General features: G+C 36.0%; 1 protein-coding gene across 1 annotated transcript in view; it reads right to left on the bottom strand.

The window, feature by feature from the left end:
• The window catches only part of MALRD1 (MAM and LDL receptor class A domain containing 1), an 844,925-nt gene that overhangs the window by 203,860 nt on the left and 620,759 nt on the right, over positions 1 to 20,306 (bottom strand). Inside the window, 1 exon segment of the mRNA XM_020966909.2 lies at positions 19,375 to 19,536. Within this exon segment, the coding sequence (XP_020822568.2) occupies positions 19,375 to 19,536 (162 nt within the window).

The following is a 20,306-nucleotide window of genomic DNA, read 5'->3' as shown; positions in this document are numbered from 1 at the left end:
GAGACTGTTCTTTCTAGCACTTTAACAAAGAAAGAGAGTTTAATAGTGAATGAATGAAAGAAATTTCCCTCCATCCACCTAAAATCTTACTCATATTCCAAAAATATCTGAAGCTTTGTAAAAATGTACAGATATGAAGGAAGACAAAAATGAGTTGTATGGCTTATTTACATCATATGTGAACTGGAAGCCTGTATGAGGCACAACAATAACACCAAGGACATAGCCTAGTCTCACCTGATTTTTTTTTTTTACTTTAAAGTCAGACAGCTATTTTCTTCCTGCTTCCTTGCCTTAAGAAAGGTCATGTTCATTTGCACTAGAGTAAAAATATAAAAGATGATTTCCTACTTGGAGTGATCTGAATTAAATTCTTATTTTTTCCTGCAGGAAGTTTAGTCCTTTCTTATCCCCACTCATTATATAAATACCTAGTGATTTTCAAAATTCCCAGCAATGTTCTACTCTTTCAAAATCTTAAATGCTTCTCAAATCTGACTTAGACTTATTTACTTACTTGTACCCTAAATCTTCTGTCAGTTTTCACTGGACCTCAAACTAAAATGGGAGGTTTTGAGTGACTTTCAATTAAAATGCCCTTACCGTTTTTTTAATTCATATTTCTTTTCCTGGTTTTCCAAGATAATGGTTGTTTGTGGCTGTAATATTAAGAGGTTATAAAATATAAATATGCTCAAAGAAAAAAAAAGCATGATTCTTCAAAGCTAGTAAAATGGAAACCAGAGATGAGATACAATGCCAAATAGATTTTTTAAGTAGATTTCTATTTTTCTCCCCTTGATCTAATCCTCTCATTTCATCAGCAGAGAATTCTTGGTGTTCAAACTGTTTCCACTTTTGTAGATGAGCAACTTCTCTGAAATTTATAGTATTAGAGCTTCCTGTGGCATGGGGAGGTTAAGTAATTTGCAAGTTGTCAAATAGCCAGTATGGGTTAAAGGCAAGACTTGAATCCGGGTCTATAGAGCCAAGCTTCATCTTTCTCCTGAGTTCTATTCCTACATCATGAACTGCCTGTTGGACATTTTGACCAGTATGTCCCAAAGGAATCTCAGCCTCAATTTTTTCATAATAGAAGTCATCAACCTCCATCCAACTAGAACCCATCCCTCTTCTAAACTACTGTTTCCATCAAGGTACCACCATTTTTCTTGTCATCAAATTTCATAGTATTCTCTTCCTTTTCACACTTCTTCACCTTCTATGGCCAATAACATCCAACATTTATAAAGCTCTTTAAGACTTGCAAAATGCCATAGAAACTGCACTGTCTTTTGAGACATCTCGTATCATTTCATTTTCTCATCACAGCAACTCTAGTCAATAGATGCTATTATTCTCCATTCAATAGATAATGCAACTGATGAAAATAGAGGTTAAGTGACTAACCTGGTTACATGGTGGCTGAGAAAGGATTCAAACTCAGTTTTTCCTGACTTCTATTCCAGCACTCAATCCATCATGTCACGTAGCGTCCTCCACTCTACTCATTCTATCTACATTCCATCCACAGCTGCCAAAGGGATGATACAAGCTTGACCAAGGCACTCTCCAACTCAGTAAATGCCTGTATTTGCCTCTAGGATAAAAGACAGACTCTTCTATTTGACATTTAAGGCCCTTCACAACCTGGCTCCAACCAATCTTCTGCAAGTATTGCACATGACACTTCTTTTCCATCATGCTATGGCCTGGTCAAACTTGTTATCCCTCCATATGAAAACTCCATGATATCTCTGTGCCTGGAATTCATTCCTTTTTCATTTCTGCCCTGTAGAAACCCTAGTTTCCCTCATAGCAGAGCTCAAGTCCTCTCCTACATGATAATTTTTCTGACCTTCTCAGATGCTGATGCCTCCCTCACAAAAACGCTTGGTAATTTTTAGATTCCGTTTTAAATGTGAAAGACAGCTTTGTGCAGTGGATAATCAACACCTAGGTTCAAGATTTGCCTCTAAAACAGATGTGTTCCTGGGCAACACACACAACCACTCAACACTCCAGGCAAATACATCTCTCAGATTATAAATGGTAGAGCAGGTGCTGCTTTGGGTTATGCTGATGAAGGTTTTTCAGAGAGTCTGCCATATCAGCGAAATCAGAGGTCTAGTCTCTATCTACATATCTAGTATGTACTTAACATATTTCCACCTACAGAGTAGTAGCCCCCTGAGGGTAGGGGCTGTTTCATATCTGTCTTTGTATAACTAGTGCCTGGCACAGTGCCTGGCACGTAGTAGGCCCTTAATATGTGATGAGTGATTGATGGATTGATTCTTGACTCTAACACATACCCTTGACCATTCTGACAAGCCACTTCTCCTTCTGATACTAAATGCCTTTTATCTGATTTGTGAAGAACCCCATACAGCTAGAACAAGGTGTCTCATATGTGTTTGGTCTGTCTTTGCAGAGGCATAATTCCCTTATGAAACATTTCTCATTGATTGAGGCTTTGCTGTCAATAACAGCGCTTGGACAGCAGAATGTTCCATTTGAGCACTATATTTGATATAGGAGCATGACTTTCCCGGTGTACTGCTGTGCCATGAAAACCAGGGGGCTAAAGTTATGACATGCCCACTCAAAATAGGTTTTAGGCATTTTGTAGACTCGATTTCCTTAGCACCAAGGACATTTCAATCACACAGAGATAGAAGAATGGGACAAGTTGTCATGCCATGGTAAACTCTGGCCACAGATAAAGGCCCAAAGCCTCTGAAGAATCTCCCTGGCTCTTAGAATGATTGACAAGAGATGCTGGAAAACCTGCACTGGTGACTTATTTATATGAGGGTGATTTATACACGTTGTTGTACTGTCAAACTTGCTAGCAGATATAAACTATTTCAGTGTGAAAGCATACAGAGGGAAGGAAGAAAAAAAATATACTTCTTCATAAAATTTATATGACATCTTTTCAATTGGAGAATTGAAATAAAATTTGACTTTTTTGGACAACTGTTACGAAAAAACCTAATGAAACTGGGTTTAAGCAGTATTGAAGAAGGTTTTAAATATCACACACACACACACACACATTATATATATATGATGTGTGTATAAAGCTTCATGTTTTATGAATTATAGAATTATTTTAAAATTCAGATAATTATATACATATTTCTTTCCCATGTTATATAAATCATGTCTCTTATTAAACATGATTACAAAGGTGATCACATTTTCATATTTGACATTTATTTTCACTAGACTGTTCCATTCAAAAGTCAGAGTTTTGTCTGAAAAGACATAAAATGCAAAAAGCACTTTACAAATTTTACTGTACTATATGAATTTCAATTACTATAATCCATGAGGTGGTCCCAGTCATCAAAGGATGGAAAAAGTACTGGTTAAGCTAGTCCTGGTGTTGGCATAAAGAAATTCAGTGACAGTGGCACTCAATCTCTAAGCTCTGGGCATTTTTCCCATCATTTCCCATGCCTAGAACCTTCTCCCTACTCAGCTCCACCGACTGGCTTCCCTGGATTTCTTCAAGGCCCAGCTAAAATTCCACCTTCCACAGAAAGTTTTTTCCAACCCATCTGAACTCTAATGCCTTCTCAGTATTAATTTCCTATTTTTCATACATCTATCTTGTTTGTGCATATTTGTGAGATTGTGAATTCCCTCTTTTGCACTTTTTTGTATCCCCAGTGCTTAAGGAAGAGAAGGGAATACACATTTATAACATGCCTAGTATGTGCCAGACGTTGGGTTTAAGTTCATGTAAAATATTATTTCATTGGATTCTCACAACAACTATGCAAGGTAGAAACTACTGGTATCCTCATTTGCAAGTGAGAAAATTGAGGAAATCAGAGGTTAAGTGACTTGTCCTGGGTCACGCAGCAGGTAGATTTGTAAACTATACTTGAACTCAGGCCTTCCTGACTTCAGACCTATACGCCAGCAGCTTAGCACAGTGTCTAGTACATAACAGATGCCCCATAAATGCTTTTTAACTGACTGGTGTAAAATAAAGTGAATATTATTTTGATATCTAGTACATATTTATTCTTCTGTGGAAATTCAATGTTTTCTTATATAAAAAATATTCCAAGTAATGACTGTATACACATCGTCTTGGCCTTGTGTTATATCCAAGCCACATAGTCCTTTGTAATAAAATGGAGCATCACCAATAGAATCAATGCAAACCTTCCTAGAGTGCCATTAAATGCAGTTTTCAGAGGCAGAATTCTAAGATCAGGCTCAGCTTGCCTGAACATACATGGTTGAAATGTAAGGCTGATTAAGGTTTTTGAAGAAAAATATTTCATATCAGCTATTGTTCATGCCAGATTCCCTGGATGCATCAAGTTTCCCTCTTCTGAGTGTTTAAGAGGCCATAAGTAGAAAAATATCAAATATGTCCACTAGAATTAAAGAAAATTACTGCATGAAGAATCACATAGTTTATGAGTCTGCCCTTTGGGCGCAAACTCTTTCTAAGTCTTAATTTAGCTTATGCGTACTTCAGATGAATTTCATTTGTAAGAATCAGTAAAGGCAGTGAGAACACTATATTTGGGTTTCTTGAAGTTCAAAAGTTCAAACAGGTCAGAAGGTTTTACTGTTTCATTCATTCAACAAACATTGACTAAATGTTTGTAATGTGCAAGATAATTCTCCAGAGTAAAACAGGTACTTATTTCAAAGACCCTGAACAACCTACTTGCCAAGAAGTGATCCTGCCTTACATGGAAGACCTTTCAAGAGGCACAACCCATTTCTTGTTGAGGCAGTCCATTCCACTTTTGGATAATTGATTATAAGGCATATATGTTCACTGCTCTTAGTTATGAGACAAGAAGAAAAAGTCTAACCTGACTTCAATGTCAACAAACTTCAAATATTTGAAGATGGTCTTCTTCACCTCAATTAATTTCTCAATGCTAAACATCTCGGGTTCCTTTAAATAAACATCACAGGGTCTTCTAGCCTCTCACTGATCTGGGTGCCCTCCTCCTGACACCCTTTAGATTATCAAGGTCTTTCTGAAATGTGACATGTAAAAGTGAAAATAGCACTGGAGATGTGGCCTGATGAGGATACAGTATACTCTTATACATGGTATTATGTATACTAGCCATCTATTCAGGGGTAGGTCTGACTCAGGCCAGAAACATATTAGTTCATGTTCAATGTTGGAATAAAATAGAACATATGTAGTTCACCCAGCAGTCCACAAAAAGAAGATTACTTAGACATAGTATAGAAAGAATATTCAACAAGGAAATCCCAAAACTTAACCTATTATGTAGTCCCTGAAAATGTTTCTGATCAGCGGGACAGGTTGTAGCAGCTTGGAATCTTAGGACATGCTGTAACTCTGAAGGGCCCTAGTTTCATGGGTGTGTTTTATTTATGAGCTTAGGGGACCAGGAAAAATGTAAATATGGCCAGTGGTTACCAGAATCTGAATTAAAAGAGGGCAAGCCAAAACCTTTTTCCTTTGGGTCAATCAGTTCTTAGAGACAACTTTGTTACCTTTCAGATAAATATTAGTCTATGTTGCACAAGGGAATACTTTATGACATTCCTCCTACTGGAGTGCCTTTCAAAATCAGACTGAGACCATTTTAGCTTTGGGGGCTACCTTGTAACAATGTTAACTCTTACTGAGCTTTCAATATACTAAAAATTTTTCTGAGGTTCAACATGAATCTCAAAGATTTGGAGTCAAGGCTAGTACAGGAACCCAGTGGACCAGGATGAGATCAAGTAGGACTCAAAGGAAAGCACAAAATGAAGTGCAGCCCAACCTTGTCTAAACACACACACACACACACACACACACACACACACACACACACACGCACACACAAATTCAGGAACTAAAGGTATAGAGGTAAGTCCAACCAGCATCAAGAATTATTGCAAATCTGAAGATCCTCCCAATGGGGAAAGCAACTCTATAACAACAGCAAACAGTGACTCAAAAGAAAAAATGGATTGCACAAAATTTTCCACACTACTAAAAAGAAATGAAGCAATAGATTCAAAAATGAAGATGTTGTAGAGAAAGGCATTAGGAGAGGCATCAATAGTTTAGAAGAGAAATGGAAACTCTTACTCAAGTTACAGACTTCCTGAAAACTAGAATAGATGAAACAGAAATCAAATCTGAAATAGCAACAAATACTGAAATGAAATCAAAAGATTAAGAAAAGAAGAGAAAATTAAGGGAAAATATAAGAGGAAAGAAAAGAAAAGAGAATATAAGTCATCTGATATCAAAATCAACTGACCTTGGAGGAGGTCAAGAAGAAAAAAATTGAAGAATCACTAGATTTCCCAAAAATCATGATTTTAAAATGAAGCCTGAAAACATTATTTAAAAACAAATTATAAAGGAAAACTGCCAGGTTTATTAGAACTAGAGGGCAAAGTTAAGATAAAATGAATCTACTGAAGAAAAAATACAACAGGCAGTCAAAAAGAAGATCACATATCAAGGGACCACAAAGAGCACATAAGACTTAAGAACTTCCATGTAGCATTTTAATAATGAAACTGAAAACTAAGTCCTAAGCAATTTGAAACATCAAAAGTCGTGGCGTGGGGTGGGGACAGGAAGGCTTTCATGTGAGGACAGGTGTTATCTTTTGGGATTATTACTGAGGAGAAAAAAAAATAATATGAACTGATAGAGGAGGTTGGATAGTTTTCATTGAAAGAGATAATCAAGAATGGGGATGGACAACTATCTTTACTAGATAAGTTAGTTATCAACCAGCCTATAAACAAGGGATAATTACAACGATGATATGTTTAAATCTGATTCATTTCTACAAAAAATTTTCTTTGTGAAAATATTTTGAAATAAGCACTATGCATATATAAAAATGGCATCACTTCAATAATTTAGGAGAATTTGAATTTGAGTAGTAAAAATACTACTGAGCAAGTCTATTATATTTATTTCATTAGTATAGAAACCTTTCTAGACATAAGAAGTGGCTGATGCATAGAAAAAACACTTGCAAAATAGCTGCCAAAATATGTGAAGCTAATTAGGTTGCTGATTTAATATGGATGTTCCCCATTTTCCATGTTTTATGTAGTTCATCTCTTTATTTTAATAACTTCTACAATTTTTCTAACACAAATCATATCATGAAGTTTCATAATTTATTAATTTTAACAAAGAGCTTATTTCCTGCCATACCATTATTTGTTTCTGGGTTATCATGGCTCCATCCTGGACATCTTGAAATTTTCTAAAAATATTATTAAGTTTTTACGTAGATCAAATATTTTGTCCATTATTTTAGTCCATTTTTATGGTCATTTGCAATAGCTGATTGGCCCCAACATATCAAATTTCAGAAATATTTATCAAGCTGTAGCTATAGAAGAACCACATAGGGGAATCATATTAATAGGCAGCTTTCAGCATAGTCTAATGTATGAAATTTTCCCAAGCACTCACAACATTCAAGAACAAATACAATTGAACAAGAAAAATCACCTAGGTAACTAGACTCCCTAAAGATGTGCTGCTCTGCCACAAAAGACTCCATTTTAATTTTCTTTCTATCAGCTCATTCAGTTCAATAGCCATGGGAAGGGCCAGTTTAAGAATATTACTCTGAATGCCTGGACTAAAGTGGCTAACAACTTTCTTTAGAGCTTTTAGCAGCTGCAATTTTTTTCAAGGAATTGTATTCAGTTCCCTCGCTATCAAATTGTGGTTTTTCACCTGGAGACCTAATCTTAGCAACAATTATATTTTGTTATATGGTAACGAAAATAGTACATCCTTTAGATGAATCAATCTTCTTTAGCTGAATTAATAATATGTCACAATGATCCACCATGGAAATAAAAATTCCTTTTTTTCACATAGTAGAAATTAATTTATCTATATTTGTCATTTTGTGAATCACCAAAAAGAAACAATCCTGAGTTGCTCTAGAAAAACAGTAACAGAAGCAGCTAGGTGGCACAGTGGATAGAGCACTAGTCTGGAGTCAGGAGGACCTGAGTTCAAATCTGGCCTTAGATAACTTTACACTTACTAGCTGTGTGACCCTAGGCAAGTCACTTAACCTTGATTGCCTCACAAAATAAACAAACAAATAAAACAAAACAAAAAAAGAAAAAGAAAGAAAAACAATCAAACAAATACAAAACCCTCACCTTTCTTTGCTTATTTCAAAAATTATGTAAGTTTAACTTTGGAATCAGGGCAAATAGGTGGCACAGTGGATAGAGTTCTGGTCCTGGAGTTGGGAATACTCACTTTCATGAGTTCAAATCTGGCCTCAGACACGTACTCACTATGTGACCCTGAGCAAGTCACTTAAAGCCATTTAACTCAGTAAATGAGATAAATGAGCTAGAAAATGAGTTGGAAAAGGAAATGACAAATCACTCCAGTATCTCTGCCAATGAAAGCCCCAAATGATGTCACTAAAAGCTGGACCCAACTGAAAAACTATTGAACAACAAACTATGGAATCATGACCAGTATGAAGTGGACAACTAAAAGGATGTTCTTTTTTCTATATCTAGATTTGTGTCATATTATTCACATGATTCTTTCTGTATTAAATTCCATTTTCTCAACTGTGATCTTGCATAATTGCTCACCTTACCAAATTTCTAAAGATTTAATCTAGGTATAATATTTCAGCTTTGCAATCTGTAAGAATTACGAACTGATGGTGCCCTCACTGTATTCCTTGTGGAATAGAATGGAATCTTCCTTTAATCACTAATTTTTTGCCTTACATATGCTGATATCTTATGTGTGATGGTGTTTAGATTTACTTTTAAAGATATTAAGATGTATTTTTAATTTCTCACTGTTCTTCTCTTCTAGTGATTCTTTTTCTGAACTCTTCAAACGATTAGATTACACACAGAGTACATTATGTTACTGGGAGATAATGTAGGAAAATAGAAGAGGTAAGCAAGGCTATCAGCATACAACTAGAAGTAAGAAACTTCTTAAGGAAGGTCACATTATGTCTTCAATTACAAACACTGATAAGCTTTTTAAATTATTAAGAGTTGACATTTTATCTTTAGAAATGATCAAAGATTCAATTAATCATGGAATGCTATAATGAAGATTCCAAGAATTTGATACTTGCTTCTGAAATTTACTAGTTATTTACTAGTGACCATAGACTAGTCACTTAAACTCTTAGCCTCAATTTACTCATCTGCAAAATGAAAATCAGTTACTAGCTGTATTTATTCATTCTTTTTCAAAAAAATTTTCTATTAGTCACTAGTTTTCAGAATTTCATTTTTGGTGTTTAAGTGGGGATTTCTAATTTTTTCCCCTAGCATTTTCAGTTGCACACCCAATTCATTGATCTGCTATTTTTTTCTTTTACTGATGTACACATTTAGAGATATAAAATTACCCCTAAGTACTACCTTGGCTGCATCTCACAAATTTGGAATGTTGTTTCACTATTGCAATTCTCTTTAATGCAATTATCGATTGTTTCCATGATTTGTTATTTGATAGACTCATTCATTAGAATTAGATCATTTAGTTGCCAATTAATCTTTATGCTTCCATGAACCTTTACTAAATATATTTTTATTTCATTGAGTTCTTATAAGAATGCATCTAATATGCATGCTTTCCTGCATTTAGCTGTGAAGTTTTTATGCCCTAACACACAGCCAATTGTTTTTGAAGGTGCCCTGTATAGCTGAACAAAATGGTATACTCTCTTCTTTTCTCATTGCTTTCTCCAGAGGACTACCATATCTTACCTTTCTAGGGTTTTATAAATCTTGGCTTCTTTCCTTTTTCTTTTATCACTAGATTTATCTAGCTCTGAAAGAGGAAAGTTGAGGTCCCCTACTAGTATAATTTTACTATTTCCTCCTGTAATTCATTTAACATTTCCTTTAAGAATTTAGATGCTCTGCATCTGATGCCTATGTGTATAGATATACACACAAATACACATACATATACATATATATGTATATATAAATTGATATGACTTCATTATCTATGGTTCCTTTTAGCAAGATTTAGTTTCCCTGTTTATCCTTTTTAATTAGGTTGGGTTTTTTTGCTTTCTCTGCAATCATGATTGTTACCCCTGACTTTTTTATTTCAGCTGAAACATAATAGATTCTGCTCCATCCCCTTGTTTTAACTCTGTTTGTGTGTCTTTCTTTTGTATGTGTGTTTCTTATAAATACCATAGTATTAGATTTTGGTTTCTATTCCATTCTTCTAACTGCTTTCATTTTATAGGTGAGTTCATCCCATTCACATTCACAGTTATAATTACTAACTGTGCATTACCCTCCATCCTATTTTCTTTTGTTTATCCTTCTCTCTTATTTCTTATCTTGTCCCTCGTGTAAAGTCTGTTTTGCTTCTGACCACTGCCTTCTTTATCTGCCCTTATTTTTATAATGCCTAACCTTTCTTTTATCCCCTTTCTCTCCTAATTCCCTATTGCATAAGATAGATTTATATTGCCAATTGAGTGTATCCACAAATACACACATACATACAATGTATTTCCCACTTTGAACCAATTAGATGTGAACTTCAAGCACTGCTTGACACCACCACCCTCCCAATTTATGCTTCCACTGTAAAAACTCTTCCTTGTGTGCCTCTTTTACATGGGTTAATTTTTCCCATTCTTCCTCTCCTTTTCCCCTTCTTCCAGGACATCCGTCTTTCTTACCTGTCCATTTTTTATATCATCCCAACATAATCAATTCACTGCTGCTCCCTTTTTCTATAAAGAATCTTCCTAACTACCTTAATAATGATAATATTGCATTTATCATCTTCCCATATAGAAAAGTAATCTGTTTAACCTTATAGAGGTCCTTATAATTTCTCTTCCATATTTATCTTCTATGCATCTCTTGAGTCATATATTTGAAAGTCAAATTGTTTTACTGAATTTAGAATTGTGTAATGTCCTCTAATTAAGCATCTAATTTTCCTTTAAAGATTTAGACTCTGTTTTGCTTGATAGGTTATTCTTGATTATAATCCCAGTTTGTTTGTTTTTTTCCTTCTGGTAATATTATATTCTAAACCTTCAGCTCCTTTAACATGGTAGCTGTTAAATCTTTTGTGATCCTGACTGTGGTTCCATGGTATTCAATTTTTTTTTCTAGCTTCTGGAAGTATTTTCTCTGTGACCTGGGACCTGTGGAATTTGGTTATAATATTCCCGAGAGTTTTCATTTTGAGATCTCTTTCAGGAGATGATTGGTAGATTCTTTCAGTTTCTATTTTACCCTCTGGTTCTAGCTTGTTGGGGCAATTTTCCTTAATAATTTCTTAAAAGATGATGTTTAGGTTCTTTCTCTCATCATAGTTTTCAGGTAGTCTTCTTTGTATTTTCCAAGTCATTTCCAAGGAGATAATTAATATTTTATTCTATTTTTTATTCTTTGGACTTTATTTGACTTTATTTTTTATGAAGCTCTTCTGAATCTTGGCAATCAGCATTTTCTACTCTAAATTTCTGTAATCCCTTGATAAAATTATATAATCCTTTGTGAGGCATGTCATAGTGAATATGTTAATAGTGGGATTGCCATATAGACTGGCCTAAAATCCTGCAATGCTATTGTTTTGCTGAGAAGCGAGATCAAGCTAATTGGCCTATATGTTAACTCTATTCTTTGTCCTTATCTTATAGAGTCATTAGCTTCCCTTTGCCAAATTCTAATTTTTAAGGAACTATTTTCTTCAATGGGCTTTTTTTACCTCTTTTACACTTGGACAATTCCACTTTTTAAGGAATTACTTTCATCTGTGAATTTTTGTATCTCTTTGTCCATTTGTCCAATTGGGTTTTTTAGCTGTTATTTTCTTCACAGTTTTTGTGTCTCTTTTATCAAGCTGTTCATTGTCTTTTCATAATTTTCTTCCTTTGCCTTCATTTGTTTAACTAATTTTTACTCTATCTTTTTTATTTTAAAATAATTTTTAGCTTCTTCTAGAGTTCTTTTTTTTTTTGCTTCCCATTCTCATTTTTTTTTTGAGGCGTTGCTTTTAGCTGTTTTCACTGTATCATTCTTCTGAGTTTGTCTCTTGATCTTCCCTGTCCTCACATCAACTTTTTATAGTCAGGTTCTTTTTTTGTTGATTCATCATTTTTCCACCCTATTTCTTGATTTTGAAATTTATGTTAAAGTTGGACTCTGTTCCTAGCATGAGAAATGGAAAGGGTACTGTCCCAGCCTTGAGGCTTCTTTGCCTGCTGTTTTCAGAGCTAGTTCTAGGGTGTTTTGGGTGCTTCCAAGATGATACGATCTGGATAGATGTGTGGTCACTGTTCTCCAGGTCTGCACACTGGTCTTTACTCAGGAATGACTCCTGTTCCCTTGGGAATGCAATCAATACTGCTCTTTAGAGATCCTGATCCCTTTGGACTGAAAGCGATATTGTTCCTCAGAGTACCCGATCCCTTGTTACCAAAAGTGATACTGCCCCTCATGGTTTTTGCTCCCTGTTGCCCAAATGTACTCTCCTGCACCTTTGAACTATGACCCAAATGTAGGTATAGGCAATGGAGCTGACAAACAGCATTTGGTCCTACATCTAATACTTGCACAGAGGTCCCCTGTAATCTCTTTCCAACCAGTTGCCATGTCTCCTAGCTTAAGAACTCTGGAAACTTCTACTGCTTCTGTCACTACTATTTAGTCCCACCACTGGTGTTTCATTATATAGGGGCTTCAAATCAGTCTCCACCTCTATGTCACAGACCTCTCTTTCTGACTTCTTATGTTGTCTTGTACTAGAAGACTGTCTCACTCTGACCTTGTATTAGCTTTGACACTCCAGAATTCAATTTCAGGCATTATTTGAAAGTTTTTGGAGGGTAATCCTGGGACAGTTCAGATGAGTCCTTTCACTCCTCTACCATCTTGGCTCTACCCCCAGAATTCTTGTGACGAACTATTATTTTTTTTTTAAAGGACAAAGAATAGAGTTAACATATAGGCCAATTAGCTTGATCTCACTTCTTAGCAAAACGATAGAATTGCAGGATTTTAGGCCAATCCATATGGCAATCCCACTATTAACATATTCACTATGACATGCCTCACAAATGATTATATAATTTTATCAAGGGATTACAGAAATTTAGAGCAGAAAATGCTGAGTGCCAAGATTCAGAAAAGCTTCATAAAAAACAGGCCATGTCAAACAAACCTCATCTCAGTTCCATTTTTTGACACAGTTAACAAATTGGCAGAGATGGTGAATGCTACAGATAGATATAATTTACCAAGATTTTATTATCATGATTAAGAAAATCTCATCCTTTTCAACAAGATGTTATGTCAATGATAATACAGTTATGTGGGTTTGGAACCACTGAAGTGTTGTAGTCAACTCTGAGAGATGACTCTTTTGAAGACGTCGTGCATCTCTCTGTGACTCAGTATTGTTCAACATTTTTATCAGTGAATTTAGTGAATGGATAGATGATATGTTATCAAAATTAGAGAAGACACAAAGTGGAAGAGATAGCTAACATACAGATGTCACTCAATTTACTTAACCTCTCTGGGACCATTTTCCCATCTTGAAAATGAGATTGTTGGACTGGATATTCTTCAAGGGTTCTTTTTCGCAATTGACATATTATTCATGACAGTATGGGAATAACCTTTGGCCATCCAGAGTCATTGTTTTTCCAAGATGAAGTTTCAAAGTAAATGTTTAATAGAAAATTATTTTAGGAAAATTCCAGTGGTGGTGAGGGAGACCATAAGTCTGAATCTTAGCAATTGTCAATTGAGAAATTGAGTGCCTCAGTTTAAAACTGATCAAACTGCAAACGAGGAAACAAGGGAAGGTCTCACGGAGTAAGGGATAAGACAGGGGACTGACCTGTAAAACCTGAGAATAAAGTCACAGCATACCATCAGTAAAATAGATGTGATGCTGAGCCAAGATTTACTGACCCAAGGCTCTTTTCATTTCTATTCCTAAGGGAAGGAATCAGTTTCAGAGTAAGGAATGGAGTTGAACTTATAGGTAGAGACAAAGTAGCACCACGTACAAAAGTCCTAAGAATGCAGAACAGAGCCAGTGAGATAATTTCACACAACCAAATTTTTCTTCAAAATATTTTGTATTTTGGGGCTTCTATATGTCACGGCAGAATTGTATGATGAATAAACAGTAGAATATATAGGGAGTGATTATTTCCAAAGTCTTTAAAGACTATAATATTTATCACAGATTTACAGTGCCTGGCCCAAAGTAGGTACCTAAGCAATTCTTGAATTGAATTTGAATCCCTATAATTTGTCTACAACTATATTAGATGCTTTGGGAATATCAAAGAATGAATAAATGAGTGAATACATGAATGAACAAATGAAAAACATTTATTAGGTGGCTTACTATATGTCAATCATTGTGCTAATCAGTGCGGATACAAATAGGAAAAAAAAAGTGATATAGTTCCTGATCTCATGGAGCTCATATTATAAACTAGAAGAAGACAACAGATATAGGATGGTTCAAATGCAGATGAGATGGCAAGGCCCTGACATTCTTATGGACAAGTGATTGTATGGATGGCATGTCTAGATGTCTAGAAGGTAAATGTCACAGTGGAGAGCCAGGCCTATGAAGTATAGAATATATGATGCTTACAATTCTACCAAGATTTGGGGGAGACCACAAAATGCCAATCAAACAAAATTAAATGAAGGAGGAGTAAAGAAAAAAGAAATAGCCCTGTTGAGCATGATACTACTGCAAACTCTTACTTTCCAAATGTAATTTTCAGAAATGAGTATGCTTAGGTATTGCATTCATGTGTCAAGTTGAGAGATACATATTTGTAGCCATTCTGCAAAACTAGGGTAATCACTTGGCAAAGGCCTGCAGAAAACTCTATGATTGGCACTTGGAGTATTCTTTCTTGGTATCTAATTTTTCATCTTTGTCAGGCTAAGTGAAGGAGGTCTATAAATACAGCTTTAATTAACAGCAATGTTGCAGATGTGCAAAGATGTGTTCTAGGTTTATTTAATCTGCCAGCCTTCTTAAAAGGAAGTTTGTTTTTCCCGGGGGGGGGTCAAAATTAATTAGTATCCTTACAACTTATTAGCAGCCCATTGTCTATGAGACTCCTAAACAAGTGTATTGAGACATAGTGGTGTATCAAGAATGATATAATCAGAGCTGCTTTGAAAAGAGCAATCTATAAAATTACACTGTCTCTGACTCAACTAATGATTAAAATAGATGATAATAAGCTTTTCTGTCAAACTATTTTTATTTGTCTGCAGAATGGTATTGTTTGTTATAGCAACAATAGCAATGGAAACATTCGATCCATTCACTTTGTCCACTTGGGATTTTTGCTTCTTTGATTTCAGCATTCACCTTTAGTTTTAGTTTTTCTTTTTACTTTAGTTTTTTTATAAACATTTGGTAGGTTTGCTACGTGTTTTACATATATCGTCTCATTTGATCCTCACAACAGCCCTGTAAGTAAAGTGCTATTGTCTTCCTCATTTTATATTTAGCATGCAAAGGAAATAGAAGACTTCCAAAAAAATGTAAGGTATTCTCAAAACAGTCACTTCAGCATGTGCATCTAAACAATAACACATTGTTGTAGCCTTCCCCCGTGCTCAGGAGCAAAAGTTTAGAAGCCCCATCAAATGGGTACTGGCTAAAATAACTGTACCATATGAAGAGAGACATATAAAGAATTCCAAAAAAAATGGGAAGAATTCACATGTTGCGAGTGAAGTAAAAGAATCAAGAATGAATGAATGAATGAAAAAAGTATTTATTAAATACTTACTATGTCTCAAGCACTTTGCTAAACCTGAAGTGTATGTGTATGTGAGTGTGAGTGTGTGTGTGTGTGCGTGTGTGTGTGTGTGTGTGTGTGCTCTCAAGGTGCTCATACACTAGTAAGGGAAGACAACTTACATAGAAGTTTTCAGCCACAAGTAAGATAGAAAGGGCCAGTGGTCTTTAAAATATATTATCAAAGCAGATGATGGCACATTTTCTTAAATGTCATTTCCAGTGATAAAACTATCTCTCTTTCTGATTCATTTGAAAGTACCAAGAACATAGCAAGAGACACAAAAGGCCATTAGAGCTCTGATTAATGCTGAGACCTCTATGTGCTTCAGAAGGTTGATGCTGAAACATGCTTCCCTCCTCTCTGTAGCAAGACAGTGAAATACATGTACAGAATGAGGTAAATAGATTCTTGAACATCCAATAAGAGCAGATAAATTCATCAATCAATCAATAAACATTCTGGCAGCTAGCTGGCACAGTGGGTAGAGAGTAGGGCTTGAAGTTAGAAGACACGAGATGCTTACAGCCTATGTAATCGTGTAACCATGGACTAGTACAGGGATGAGAACTTGCAGCTTCAAGGCCACATGGTGCCCTTTTGGTCCTTAAGTGCAGCTTCAGTTTAAATTCAGTCGTAGGGCTGCACTTGAGGACCTAGAGGGCCACATGTGGCCTTGAGGCCGCAGGTTCCCCACCCCTGGACTAGTTACTTTATCCGTCGGCTTCTATTTCTGTGCCTATAATATAAGGAGTTTGAACTCAATGGCCTCTAAGTCTCCTTTCAGCTCTAAAGCTATAGACCCACGATCGTTGTATAAACAACAGCTAAGTACCAGACAGGGTAGCATAAAATGGAGATATAAGGACGAGAATGAAATAACACATTATAATGAGGAATCTTCTTGTATAGATAGAGGACAAGATGACTACTGAGGGGCCTTCCAACTCTCAAATTCTGTGATTTTGTGACAGCCCTTTTCCTCAAGGAGATTATGGTATCACTTAAAAAGACAAGATAAACACATATATCTATGGGTAAAAATAAACAGAAGATGATTTGTGGAAATGAGAAAGGACTTTACTTAAAATATGTGCCTTTGTTTCAAGGAAGGGTTCTACCAGAGAACGGATGGAAGGGAGGGAAGTGAATGTGATGAGAAAACATAAAAAAAACTTTCTTAAAAAAAGAATGAAAATGATCTCATTGATCTCTATTGATCAATCTTGCTACATTTTAATTCAATAAACATCCATTAATCATTAACTGTGTGCCCGACACTAGACTAAACATTAGAAATACAAAATACATAGACAAAACTGTGCCTGAACACAAGAGGCTTATGTTCCATATTACCTCATCTGATGTGGCCATAGGTTTAGTTTTTATTTTTTAAAATCTGACTTCTATACAAGGATCAAGGATTCTATCAATTCATATGGTATTCCTTCAGCCAAAACAAGATAGACTCCCTCTATACTTCAGCAGATTATTTTCATGACTTGATATGGTAATATATTACCTGTTAGTCCTACTTCTAATAATTAACCTTCCTAATGAGCCACTTTTGTTTTGGATGAACATCCAGTTTGTTTCTAAATATGTGTTCAAAGCTGTGCCAGTGACACGGGATCTGCCAGAGCTTGTGTGGACATTGAGCTGTAGATCCTTCCATGTTTTCAAAAGGTGTTGGAGGAAGACTTCGCCAGCTGTTTATTATACCATTAAAATATGTATAAATCTGTATATGTACATATGAAAAGAAAGAAACAAGGAGAGGTGTGGTAAAAGGAGAAAGAGGGAGGGAGACAAAAGAAGAGACAGATGCAGATAATGCACACAGATATATGTACAAGTAAAATATAGATAGCAATTTATCAAAAGAGGTAGTGTGCCATAGCAGAGAAGTAGCAGACCTTGGAGTCAAGATGCCCTGGGTTCAAGTCTCATCTCTGGTATGTCTTGGCTATGCACCTGTGGGCTACTAATTTAACCCCCTCAATGGGCATAAGCACCTCTGTCAGATTTTATAAGTGGCAGAGAAAGTGCTTTTGAGTTTTGTTAAAGGGAGCTCCTCATTGGAAACTTTCTAACCCAGTGAAATCACAGGCTCAGTGTCTGGGGAAGCTATCAGAGGACCAGAGATATAGCACTGAAAAAAACCTGAAATGTTTTCTAGCCCAACCTCTTCATTTTACAAATGAGAGAAACTAAGACCCAGAGGCTAAACAACTTGCCCATGACCACACAGGCAGTAAATGGAAGAGAAAGGATTTGAATGTTTCAATCCAGAGTTCTTTTCTCTGCACCACAATGCCTGCTTCAATCTCTTTCTCCACCTACCTTTATTTTGCCAGGCCCTTCAGGTTGTAAATCTGCAATTCTATCACCAGAACATTAAAAACCTCTCTGAACTTCATTTTTCTCAGTTATAAAAAAAAATAGCTAAGAAAGACTCAAAGCCTTCTGAGGTGCCTTGTTGAGGGCTTGCACTGATGGGTTTGAGGATTTAGGTCAGGCCAGGTTGTCCCTGTTCATGTCCATTATCTAAGAGCCACCTAGGTCAGAAAGTAAGCTCTCTGACCTCTCCCAGGTTCTGTCTTTCCCTTGAGCAGATGAAGGATTTTCAACAAACCCTGAAAGATTACCAGGAAGCGAGGAGACAACTCCGGGGAAGACTCCCCGCAGATACTGTTACCATGAGAAAAATTATTGTTGATACTTGGCTTTTTCCACTCTGGGTTCTGTTCCCATGAATGGGGTATAAAAACCCCAGCCCTCAGATCAATAAATGGAACTGATTCTGAACCTGTTACCCACCTGGCCCACGTATCTCTTTATCTTTCTCATACTCGCTGGAAAATAAACACTATCAGGGACACAGGTGCCTGCAACAATGCCTTCTACCTCTAAATCAGTGATTTATCTATCTGTACATTAACCTCCTACCTTGGAATAGGATACCTTATACCACCAGACCAATTGAAGAGTGTTTAAAATGTTATGCAAAAAAAATTAAGGATTATCCTAATAGGTTTTTTAGTCATCAGAATTTGGACAATAAGTATGTGGTGAACTGCCTCAAAGTTTAAGTCCATGGATATTAGTTTTTATACAAAAACCTAGAAGTATTTTATGAGTTATTAATATATTTATTTTTATATAATTTCTATAAATTACAGAGACTTTTAATAGCTGCAAATGAAATTAGACTTTGTCTAAACTTTCTAATGTAAAAGAATAAAAATGTGTGGCAATTTGCTATAAAACAATAGTATTTATAGTGGTACCAGAGGAGGAGGAGAACAAAAAGGATTTGGGTCTCAGTCTTCTCATCTCTAAAATAGGACAGTCAGACAGTCAATCAGGTCCCTCCCTGTTCAAACTATGAGGAAGAAAAATAGACATAGACATTTCCTGGCAAGGAAGGAAGGGGAAATTGGACATCACGAAATAAATCCACTCATATCATTGCAATTATGTTTGAACCTGGTGGGTCACCTGAGCAAAGGTAACTTCAAAGGCCCCTTACCTGGAGTGTGATCAGAATCAAGACTTTCTCTTTTTGAAGAAATGCTGCTGCCAATGCTCCAGTCTAAATCATCTTGAGTATCTTGAGTAAGGTGACAGGATGAAGTCCAGTTGTGGGGAGCATTTTCAAAGTTACAACTTCCTGGGATACTGGTATACTGACCTAAGAGCAAAAGAGTACTGAGCTGAGTTCTTCAGAGAAAATGATTGTGTGGGGGTCCCAGAGAATAGAAACATATCTGTCTCTTCACAATGGAGAATGAAGAGGGATTATTAGGGTAGACCAGCCAAATATTAGATACATGACAGGCATGGTCTCTATATCAGATACTTTTACTTGCCTTTATTAAAAAGGAGAGAAATATTTCCAGAAATGACTGTGATGTAATAACATACAACTATAATATGTGGGTATATACATATGTTATACATATCCACACATGTGCATATATGCATTGTGTATTTATGTATATGCACATGTGTGTTATGTGTGTGTGGATACATAGATAGATATGGCTTACCCCAATTCTCTCCTGGATTTCACATTCTCCAGAAACTCATCATCCTGAAAAATGTCATGAGCTCTAAAACTCACACCTCCTCATCACTCCCTGCCCTGAGGACAACTCCCCCCTCTCTGATTGGAGAGGGTAGAGTGACCTTCCTTAAGCTTCTCCAAGATCCTTCATTTAAGGAGGCCAAGAGCATCCATTACGATTCCCTACCTGTCTTCAAGACTTCATAATAGCCCTCCTTTTAAAGCAGGGTCCACTCTTATTAGACCATGAGCAGCTTGAGGATTGTCTTTTTACCTTTTGCTGTATTCTCCATGTTTAGTACAGGGTTTGGCACATAGTAAATGTTTAACTAATGCTAACTGACTGATTACATGAACACAGAAACACATACATATTATGTATATATATATGTATA

Source organism: Phascolarctos cinereus, unplaced genomic scaffold (genome assembly GCF_003287225.1).
Source record: "Phascolarctos cinereus isolate Bilbo 61053 unplaced genomic scaffold, phaCin_HiC Scaffold_1;HRSCAF=81, whole genome shotgun sequence".
NCBI lineage: Eukaryota > Metazoa > Chordata > Mammalia > Diprotodontia > Phascolarctidae > Phascolarctos > Phascolarctos cinereus.
Note: the sequence above shows the minus strand (reverse complement) of the source record. Positions and strands in the feature narration are given on the sequence as shown.